The 12,044-nt window shown below is 40.8% G+C and overlaps 2 protein-coding genes across 2 annotated transcripts in view; both read right to left on the bottom strand.

Moving 5' to 3' along the window:
• The window catches only part of LOC139386658 (myosin X), a 261,409-nt gene that overhangs the window by 113,493 nt on the left and 135,872 nt on the right, over positions 1–12,044 (bottom strand). The window contains exon 4 of the mRNA XM_071132429.1: positions 5,508–5,695. Coding sequence (XP_070988530.1) covers positions 5,508–5,695 — 188 coding nt within the window. The remainder of the gene's footprint in view (positions 1–5,507; positions 5,696–12,044) is intronic.
• Positions 1–12,044, bottom strand: part of LOC139386660 (RAN binding protein 9) — a 371,620-nt gene that overhangs the window by 345,043 nt on the left and 14,533 nt on the right. The window lies entirely within an intron of this gene.

Raw genomic sequence — 12,044 nt, 5'->3', positions numbered from 1 at the left:
AGCTGCTCCATCCTCACATACCTTCTGCCCTCTCAAAAATAATGGGTGCATGACGACTCTGGTCACAGGTTAAATAATTATGTTTATTTGTTGGGTCACATGGAAATTCAAAAGGTTTAACGGTGGGTTGTCACGACCCAGAAATGTTTGGGAATGATGAGACTAGAGCATAGTCCCATCATTTAAAAAGTGGACACTTTTGTGCTCTGTAGCCAATACCAACACTTCAAAGTGTCAATAACTGTACATTTTATAACAAATAACTATTTAATGCAGGTTTTTCCTGACAGTCTTACTAAGATTTCTCGGTGAAAATCAGAAAATTCGATCTTGAGGCAGCTCTCTAAACACAGGTGAGAAATGGCTAACCTGACAGATTAAATGGCTGGTGCGCAGCAAGCACCTGAGGAGTCGCCTGGGGTGATCCTCTGTCAATCACTGAACCACAGTTGGCTGTCATACAACATTAATCATTTGACATTACAGGGTTGCCTCGGCCTCTAAAAAAATATTTTTTTTTTACCCCTGAATTGACCCATTTCTCAGCCTCTGAGTATCACAGAAACATAACACTTTGAATGATTAGAAGAAAAATGTTGTTGCTATGGATGAAGTTGATCAAAAATAACTTCAAAACATGAAACACACGCAAATTTTTTTTTTTTTTTAAATATCCAATTTTACTATAACTGTGTGAAAAGGTTACAATATATGCTTATTTTGGGGAATTAAAACCAATAACTTGTGTTGCAGAAGGTTAATAAAATGTGTTTACGCTTGTGTCTCTGCAATTTTTATCAATTTGGGGGTCAAAAACAGGTTGGCACTTTTAGGGTTAAATTGCCTTGTACCTTGCATCTTTACCAAGATATCCCATAAGCTGACTGGGTGCATCCCAATATATGGCTCCCTTCCCTTTGTTCTCTTTCCTCGTCCTCACTGAACGAAATGAAATGGATAGTTGAGCACAATATGGGAGCAACTCAACATCCTCAGTGCTACTCCTATCCAGTTCCTTCCAATCAGTGAGAACAAGGAGTAGTACAAGGGGCATGTAGCAAAGGAAGCCATTTTCACCCCTATGAATCCCACTAATGACTAACCAACAGAACAGTGAGTCCAAGCTTCTAAGGGACAATCGGTTAGCAGTTAGCCATATGCAGACACCCTCAGGACAGCAACTTAGCAGTAAACTACCTAGGAGCTCTTAGGATAAACACTAAGAAGTAATTACCACTCCCTTCTAGTGTGTGATTTTCCAATTATTCACAGACTCACTGGGGTGAAATTTACCCTAGGTACAGATCTAAGATCAGCTTCCCCTCCACCAAAGTGGAGAAAATGTCAAACTGACATAAGATCAGTGTTTAATTATTCACAGACTCACACCTCTGGGGTGAAATTTCCCCTAGGTACAGATCTAAGATCAGCTTCCCCTCCACCAAAGTGGAGAAAATGTCAAACTGACATTAGATCAGTGTCTAAGAGCAACGTCACCCTACTTCTGAAGAGGTACACCAGTTACAGGTCTAGGTTATGGCTGGGAGGTGTTAAAACATCAAAAAACACAGCTGTGTTGTGAAATTGCTGTGTTGAACACAGCAAGTGCACATACTCTTTATCAGTGATGTGTCAAACACCTGAGAGAAAAAGAGTGTTGACAATAATTCCAGTATGTTCAGGCTACTTATTCTTGATGAGTATTTAGAGAGTTACAGCATGTGCTGACAAAAGCGTATTGCTTAAGTGGGAACACACTTGCTTATCAATGTTGCACCATAAAATTCTCAGAATTTGATCCCTTTTCAGAAATGAGCAATAAAGCCTTTTTATGTGTCAGAATCAGTGTTCTCTTTCACAGTCTTAGTAAATTCCACATTCAAACTATTGTACTTTTCAGTCTTTCACCAGCTCAAAGTGAAAGCCTAACATTTAAATGGTGTAATGGCACCACAAGGTCATTAGCCTGGTTTCCACAATTCGTTTTGGGTTTGGCTTCCTTTTCATGTGCAAACCTAACTCCAGGCTAGAACAGAATGGCACCATTGTCTGTCCCTCACAACATCCAAGTACATAATATAGTATGTTTGTGTTTGCTCCCCACTTCACACACCTTGATGCATAGTCCTCCCACATTCCATCTATCGTCAAATACAATCGTGCGTTATGCTGTATACAGTAAACCTAAAATGCTGACTAAGGCGCTCACGTGCGCAAGCATTGCAAAATACATTTAAACATACACGTTATTCAATTATCGCACCCACACTGCTCGCTGCTCGCGAGCAATGTGGGTGCAATAATTGAATGACATGTATGTTTCAATTTATCTTTCAATGCTCGTGTAGTCAGCATGTGAATGCTTAGATGCCAATCACCATATAAAGTCCAAAGAAGAAAAAGCCTGGAAGGAGGAGAGATGACTAGAAACGATTCGGTTGACCGTTTTATGTGTGGATTAATTGTCGGAGTAGAGGACCTTGTGCATTTCAGGTAAAATAACAACTCAATGTTTATATCCCAGGACAAATTAGCAAGCAACTGCAAGCTAGCTAGCTGAATTTTCATAAATGTTTAATGCTTTTCGACCTGTCCACCAATTAATATAATTGGTTCGGAGATTGTTTTGATATTTTAACCTACGTGTCGTGATCGCGTTTGGTGTGGGGGGACAAAATCAATATGTGCACGCGCGGCCGGTTTGGGTTCGGTCTTTTGACGAAATCACAAGGTGAGACGCCCATCAACAACGTGAAATTTGCGTGCGAGAGTAGTGAGTGTCAATTCACATGCACTGCTTAGTGTATGTCAACGTAATTGTTACGAAAATCCATAATAAACCGTTATTTTTGTTTACTATGGGATCCACCGTACCTGGGCTAAACAGATTGTTTTGCCAGCTCCTCATGAGGATGTTGTTTGTTTCTAATAAACCAGAGCCATGTATAAACTGCAGTACATCTCATTCTTTCTACATAAACAGTGCTCTCTCTTGAAATCGGAGTCTTCAAGTTTTCCAGCTGTAGCCTGTCTAGGCTATAATCAAAATCAACACAGGTACACTGCAGTTGTTTTCAAATATATAGCCTATTTGACTGATAAACCTTAGTTTACAGCCCAATACATTGTTAACTACATCTTTAATCTACTTAGCATAGGGAAGATCATAAAAATACATTTTCTACAAAATGTGTCTGCTTACTCTACCAGCATTGTTCCACGTAGACAGGAGATAAAAAATACTTGCGTTCTAATTTGACGCACTCTGAAGCCGTAGACATTGTTGACGCTCACGGCCCTTCTGTTTTCTGTCATTCACGTATTCTATTTCCAGCGTGAGCACGCTCATTCGCGCCCCCAAAAAACATGCTTTAAAAAAAAAAAGCACTGCAATACAACTAATCGAAGGAATACGGCGCAACTAACACCAAACAGCTGGAATAAATGTGAACATGGATGGTATAGGACTGATATGAACGGTATGAACAAAAGTGCATTTGCTTCATGACACTGGTAATCAGTTTCCCCTGCAATTTCAATCTTTAAGTGGCAAGCTATACAACTGAACAGTGTCACATACAACCCTATTACAAGTTATCTAATTGTATAAAATTAATCTCAATTAATCAAATCACCTACACACAAATAACAACAATTATGAGGCCGAAATGTTTTATATGTAATTGCATTACTGCGTCCCAAATTACACCCTATTTCCTACATAAAGCATTACTTTTGACCAGAGGCCTATGAGAATAGTGTGCCATTTGGAACATATCCTAAGTAACCTAAGTAGTCCAGGACCTCTGAATAGGAGCAGTTTATAAGGATACATGTGTCTCTCGTTACCTCAGCATCTCAGGGCTTCCATAAGTGGCCGTCAAACAGGGCTGTAAACTAATGTGGGCGAATTGCTGGGTAACTGAGGCACTTGTATCTAAAACAGCATGCCCCGACTTGCTTAAGGGCACAAGAGCCACCACTGTGTCACCTAAATGGGGACTTGCGCAACTGAGCCATAATGTACTCCATAACCCATAACTATGTATGTTTTATAACACTATTTGTAAGCCCAGTTTGTGTGGCCTTTCACCCCCAGGCATCCCCATATCTGTCATGTGAAGTTAGCATGAAACAGAAAACCAAAAGGAGTGTTCTTATTGGACAAATTCAGGTAATAGCTCTCTCCTTCGTACCTATTGAACGTGACCATTTTCTTATACTTCTGCTCTAATACACTTATTGGCTCTCCTGTCTCACTATTCTATCCCATTCTATTCAAACTCAGCATTGACAGAGTGAGCTGCTCACTCTGCAAAGCTAAGAATAATCCAACCAAGAAAAAAAGTCCTTTGGCATCCACTCTCTCTGCTAAATGTGGACTGAATATTATCATTCCAAAACGGTAAAAATAACTCTGTGTGTTTGATGTGGGTGACGAGAACAGTGCCTGTCTGTCTGTATGTCTGAACACAATAGCGCAAGGCCGGATGAGAAAGTTGGCCAACTACAAACGCAGAGGAAGGATGTTCGGGAAGAACCAAAGGAGCATGGAGATAGAAACAGAGCCAAGAGCACCAAGACTGAGACTTGAAATTGAATCGGACCGCCGTGGATGCCAAAGGGCATAAAGTTGCATAAAGTCCACAAGTGGACAATTGTGGACCAACAACCAATCATCCGTATTCATTCTATTGACAGGTAACATACTGGTTTCTGAGATTCTTTCACAGCATACAATTGGTCAGTCAGATATCAAAACTCTGTGCCCCTGGCTATCCGTACATTTTAAAAACAAGAACATGGTGCTGTCTGCTAATATCAGGAATTTTAAATGATTTATACTTTTACTTTTGATACTTAAGTATATTTTAGCAATTACATTTACTTTTGATACGCCTTATAATGTTTTGTATTTTTCTTGGTAGAAATAAAAAATAAAAGGTTTCAAGATTTTTGTTACAAAAAACTCCTAATATAATGTGAGCAGTGGCTCGATATACATAGTATTTTACTAGACACCCCCCCCCCCCCCCGTACATAAAGTTAGAATGCCACAAACTCCCTGAAAGCATGATCTTGTCTCTCACTGCTAAACTAGTTTGGGTTCTTGTGAAGTTTAGTATATTTAATATTTAAGTATATTTAAAACCAAATACTTTTTGACTTTTACTCAAGTAGTATTTTACTGGCTGACTTTCACTTTTACTTGAGTAACTTTCTATTAAGGTATCTATACTTTTACTCAAGTATGACAATTGGGTACTTTTTCCACCACTATCAATTGCCCACAGCTCACAAAATGACAAGCCAATGACTTCTCTACATTCTCTCACCTGATGGCAGCCTACCCAATCACATTTCTCATTAATTTCTCTTCAAATGACCCAACATCATTTCAGTCATTTAGTGTTCCTCATAGCATATGCTTTTACCCTGAGTGACTTACAATCAGTGCATTCAAATAAAGTCAAGCAAAACAAAAACTCATAACAATCATCACTCACCTGATTAACACACACTGGTTCTGCAGTCTCTTCCATAGGGAGCGGTAACACTCGTTTGCTACAGCGTAGATGTGCGGGGAAATCTCGCCCAGGTGGTGTCGGCTGTACCTCTCCAATGCCGGCCGGTCGTATAGGTCAGGGATGGACTGGTACGGGTTCACCGCAGCCAGGATGGAGCCGATGTATGTCTGTTGTAGGGGAAGATAGAGATGGAAAGGGACATGAAACACATGGAGAGAAATAGGGTTGATTCACAATACTGAGCCCGAGTCAAGCCCAGCCATGCTGAGCTGTACCGCGCTGGCCTGGTTACACACACATCCACATTGCAGTGTATAGCACGGTTGCTGAGAAAAAAAAAATCTAAAAGCCATGTAGAATATCCCTTTCATCAATAGATAGCATAATTCACATGGAATGGAATGATATTAAGGTTTTGTCTGCAACACTCCCCAGGGAATGACCAGACTTGAACAAGGGAAGTCTTGGGAGAACAGTCCTTTGTCCATGTTCCAATGTGAGAAAAACAGTTTTTTTCAGATAGCCCAAAGGCCATAGATAACTTAATTTAAGACAACAACAAAAAACAGGCCATAAAAACCTTTAACTTATTTTCCAGGACCTTGGAAGATAACAATCGGCCATAACCTTCCGTGAGGGAAAAGTAAGTAGGCTAGGTAAAGTCATTCCAAACCAACATGAACAACAACATCATTGTGAACAGTAGATCTGGATTAGCTTCAGAACACAACGCTAAGTTTATTTGACCTTTCCCCCTTCATTTTCTTAGGCCTACTCCAGTTTTCATGAAAAGCCGCTTCATATTTAAGAGTTCAAAGCCAAATAAACTAAAGTGCTGAAATAGAAACTTATTCAGCCAGAGAAAAGGTATTTTGGCAGTTCCCTGAGTTCTGTGGTAATGAGTAATGCATAATGAAGCGTTTTGGAAGAAGCACAGATGCATCTGAGGGGAAAGCGACTTTACATACTTCAATTCGGTACATACACCGATTACAGTTAACAGTGCTGATGACCATGAGAATAAACTGGGTGAGGGTGAGGCAGTTGTGGTGAGAAAGCATGTTTGGGGTGCAAGTGGATGACACAAAATCAAATATAAAACACTGAGCATACCACGCCATTTCAACGTGGAGAGTTTGGTCATATTTGGTAGATACGTTGATCAATGACATTACAACCCTTTTTTCACCCACTCAAAAAGACAGCCAGAAGCTTGTTGAATTCCCAATGTGTTATCACTATGCTTTCAATCATCTAAAAGCACCAAATTCCCAAGGAAAATGTAGGTCTCATTTTTGGTTTAGTTGTCACCTAAATGTGTTATCACTGCAATGTCAACCATTTAGAAGTTCAATTGGGAATATAATGCCATATATTGTATTTATTTATACAACAACTTAATGTGTTATCACTGTGATTCATCTAATGGCACTTCCAAATAACCTGGATTGCAGATGAAATTACATTAAAAGTACATGGTGCCCGTTTGAGATTCTGTGCAGATTATTATAGCAATTGTGAAGACTTCCACAGACCTGCGATCCTGAACATAGACACTTTCTATGATTACATAAAAATACATTTATTGGCACAGTAACCTCAAAATGTGGCCATGGATGCGTTACTCATTTTAAGGTTAAATAAATACCGTTACATTTGTTTCTAAGACAGCCTTAACATTTGGCTATTTACTGGATTACAAAAGTAATATTGAATTGTGTTTGGTTGATTAAAGAGATTTAAATGTTGATATTTGGTTATGTTATCAACCAAACACAATTCAATATTACTTTTGTAATCCAGTAAATCTACTGCTCGGATAGCTAGATCTGAGCCACTGACTTAATCCTATTATTTTATTTATTTGACTTTTATTTTTGGTTGAGATGAATCCAACATATTAGTTGTTAACTTGTCGACAATTAATAGGCTATTTACCGTATCGCAAAAATTATATTGAATTGTGTTTGGTTCTCTATGCAACCAAATATCAACATATGAAGATGTTTCTTCTGTTTAGATAGCTCGATCTGTGCCACTGAGTATTTAATTCCAGTCGGTCTATTCTTAACTTACATTTTTGGTTGAGATTGAGACGTGAATCGAACATATTTATTATTAACTTGTAAGTTCCATTAGTTCCAATAGCTGTTGATGACTTCCCAGATGCTATATAGGCCTAAATAGCATAATTGATGATATATGCTTCCATTTAATTTGCTCTGTTGAACCTACCATTTGGAATGACTTTGACAGCAACAGTGAATCTATTAAGTGGAGATTCCTCAACAATAATTCTCACAATAGCACATGGGTTATGGTCAGTGACAACTATCAACGCTAAACAGGGCTGGGCTTTGTTAAAACCCTGGATGGGAGACCAAAGGGATAGCTGTAGATAAAGTCTCTAGTCGGAGGTGCTACCCAGCCTATTGGGTATCAACATCCAGCCTATTTGGGTGGCAGGTATCCTAGCAGTTAGAGCATTGGGCCAGCATTGGGGAAAGGTTGCTTTTTTGAATTCCTGAGTGGACAAAATTGCACATTATTTTGGCTACCATGGCTAGAAAAAGAGATCTCAGTGACTTTGAAAGAGAGGTGATTGTTTGGGCACGTTTGGCAGGAGCTTCAGTGACAAAGACTGTTCAACTTCCTGATGTTTCAAGATATGCCATGGCCGTCTTAGATTTTCCACCACCATCAACAAAACACCAAATGATAAAATGTATTGTGGAAGAATGGTGTTGTATCCCTCCAATAGAGTTCCAGACGCTTGTAGACTTTACACCATGGCGCATTGAAGCTGTTTTGGTAGCTCGTGGTGGCCCATATAAAGACACTATGTTGGGGTTTCCTTTATTTTGGCATTTAACACATAACTAGTTTTTAGGGTTGGACCAAAACTAAGCATATTCCTGGAATATAAAGCACTTCATATACAGATTCTCCACTGAGAGTGTTTGTTAGACAAGGAGTGGTGGTAAATGAATGAATCTGTGTCCGGGAAACCGGCCCTTAGAGTCACACCGAGGCCAATTGAAAAATCCCATAGTCTTTTCAGGACCTCTCCCATAGACAGGGGTGGCAGGCAGCCTAGCAGTTAAGAGTGTTGGGCCAGTAACCGAAAGGTTGCTGGTTTGAATCCCCGAGCCGGCAAGGTAGATACTTCTGCCTTTGAGCAAGGCATTTAACCCCCAACAACAACTGCTCCCCAGATGTCAATTAAAGCTTCCCCCTGCATCTCTCTGATTCAGAGGGGTTGGGATATATGCGCAAGACACATTTCGATTGAATGCATTCAGTTGTGCAACTGACTAGGTATCCCCATTCCTTTTCAATGTAACCATTAAACCCAAAGTGGGAGAGAGTGAGACATCTCGATCTGAAAAGCCACAAGACTGAGCAGAGACTTATTTCTCCTAGCCATTTTATCTTCACTGGGCCCCTTCTGCCGAGGCGATTGAAAACAAGAAAACAGCTCCCTGCTAACAGCACTATCAACAGTATCTTGCTCCCGCACACCGTAACAGAACTTTTAACCGAGAGTGTATGAGAAAAAACATGGCCAGTGTAAACGCACAAATGCATTGTGGGAAAGGCAATTAAGTGGCCGGGCCCATGATCGAAAGTACCTTCCTGTTCTACTTAACTCAGTGGAGCTTGAATTATTAGATTCTTTATAAAACAAACAGATAAATGAAAAACTCCGGATCTCCGGCTTCCTTCATCCTCATTATAAAGAGGTAAATCATGTTTGTCTATCAAATTGCACCCTATTCCTATCCCTATGGTCCCTGGTCAAAAGTAGTGCACTATATAGTGAATAGGGTACCATGTCGGGCTGTATCACCGCATGGTACGGCAACTGCACCGCCCTCAACCACAGGGCTCTCCAGAAGGTGGTACGGTCTGCTCCAACGCATCGCCGGGGGCACACCGCCTGCCCTCCAGGTCACCCACAGTACCCGATGTCACAGGAAGGCCAAAAAGATCATCAAGGACATCAACCCCCTGAGCCACGGCCTGTTCACCCCGCTATCATCTAGAAGGTGAGGTCAGTACAGGTGCATCAAAAACAACTTCTATCTCAAGGCCATCAGACTGTTAAATAGCCCTCACTAGCCGGATACCACCCGGCTACTCAACCCTGCACCGTAGACTCTGCTGCCCTATATGGTGGTATTGAAAATTTTGTGTTGCGGATATGTGATGGTGTAGGGATGTTATATGATGTACTGTTTCATCTTTAGCTCATTCAGTACAAACATTGTTCACTGTTTTATCTGTTGTTTTATATGTAATGTGGGTGCTTTGGTGTGTTTGGAACCCAGGAAGAGTAGCTGCTGTCTTGGCAAGAGCTGATGGGGATGGGGATCCATAATATATATATCACTATATATTTTACCTCTTGGGGATGTCATTCGAAAACATAATGTTAACTTTCACTGCTATGCGGATGACACACAGCTGTACATTTCAATGAAACATGGTGAAGCCCCAAAATTGTCCTTGCTAGAAGCATGTGTTTCAGACATAAGGAAGTGGATGGCTGCAAACCTTCTACTTTTAAACTCGGACAAAACAGAGATGCTTTTTCTAGGTCCCAAGAAATAAAGAGATCTTCTGTTGAATCTGACAATTAATCTCAATGGTTGTACAGTCGTCTCAAATAAAACTGTGAAGGACCTCGGCGTTACTCTGGACCCTGATCTCTCTTTTGAAGAACATATCAAGACTGTTTCAAGGACATCTTTTTTCCATCTACGTAACATTGCAAAAATCAGAAACTTTCTGTCCAAAAATGATGCAGAAAAATTAATTCATGCTTTTGTCACTTCTAGGTTAGACTACTGCAATGCTCTACTTTCCGGCTACCCGGATAAAGCACTAAATAAACTTCAGTTAGTGCTAAATGCGGCTGCTAGAATCCTGACCAGAACCAAAGAATTTGATCATATTACTCCAGTGCTAGCCTCCACTACACTGGCTTCCTGTCAAGGCAAGGGCTGATTTCAAGGTTTTACTGCTAACCTACAAAGCATTACATGGGCTTGCTCCTACCTATCTCTCTGATTTGGTCCTGCCGTACATACCTATACGTACGCTACGGTCACAAGACGCAGGCCTCCTAATTGTCCCTAGAAAGCAAACAGCTGGAGGCAGGGCTTTCTCCTATAGAGCTCCATTTTTATGGAATGGTCTGCCTACCCATGTCAGAGACGCAAACTCGGTCTCAACCTTTAAGTCTTTACTGAAGACTCATCTCTTCAGTGGGTCATATGATTGAGTGTAGTCTGGCCCAGGAGTGTGAAGGTGAAAGTGGGTGGGGTTATATCCTTCCTGTCTGGCCCTGTCCGGGGTGTCCTCGGATGGGGCCACAGTGTCTCCTCACCCCTCCTGTCTCAGCCTCCAGTATTTATGCTGCAGTAGTTTATGTGTCGGGGGGCTAGGGTCAGTTTGTTATATCTGGAGTACTTCTCCTGTCCTATCCGGTGTCCTGTGTGAATTTAAGTATGCTCTCTCTAATTCTCTCGTTCTCTCTTTCTTTCTCTCTCTCGGAGGACCTGAGCCCTAGGACCATGCCTCAGGACTACCTGACATGATGAATCCTTGCTGTCCCCAGTCCACCTGGCCGTGCTGCTGCTCCAGTTTCAACTATTCTGCCTGTGATTATTATTATTTGACCATGCTGGTCATTTATGAACATTTGAACATCTTGGCCATGTTCTGTTATAATCTCCACCTGACACAGCCAGAAGAGGACTGGCCACCCCACATAGCCTGGTTCCTCTCTAGGATTCTTCCTAGGTTTTGGCCTTTCTAGGGAGTTTTTCCTAGCCACCGTGCTTCTACACCTGCATTGCTTGCTGTTTGGGGTTTTAGGCTGGGTTTCTGTACAGCACTTTGAGATATCAGCTGATGTACGAAGGGCTATATAAATACATTTGATTTGATAATAAATACAAATGCATAGAAATCACTGGCCACTTTAATAATGGAACACTAGTCACTTTAATAATGTTTACATACTGCTTTACTCATCTCATATGTATATTATTTGTAATATTATACTGTATTTAGTCAATGCCACTCCGACATTGCTCGTCCTAATATTTATATTTTTATTATATATTTCATTCTTTTAGATTTGTGTATTGTTGTGAATTGTTAGATACTACTGCACTGTTGGACTTCGATACTGTCACATGTGCTCCCTCTCCGGCCTCTAGGTCACCAGGCTGCTCGTTAGGGCGCACACCTGTCACCAGCGTTAGGCGCATAATGATACTCACCTGGACTCCATCACCTCCTTGATTACCTGCCCTTTATATGTCACTGCCTTTGGTTTCTTCCCCAGTCGTCATTGTTGCTGTTTCATGAGCTGTTTGTTTCTGGCTTTGTTCATTTATTTATTAAATACTCCCTGAACTTGCTTCCCGATTCTCAGCGTACATCATTACAGATACACCTGCAATAACATCTGCTAAATATGTGTATGTGACCATTACATTTGAT

Source organism: Oncorhynchus clarkii, chromosome 28 (assembly GCF_045791955.1).
Source record: "Oncorhynchus clarkii lewisi isolate Uvic-CL-2024 chromosome 28, UVic_Ocla_1.0, whole genome shotgun sequence".
Taxonomy (NCBI): Eukaryota; Metazoa; Chordata; class Actinopteri; order Salmoniformes; family Salmonidae; genus Oncorhynchus; species Oncorhynchus clarkii.
The sequence above is the reverse complement of the archived record's forward strand: the minus strand, read 5'-3'. Positions and strand labels throughout refer to the sequence as shown.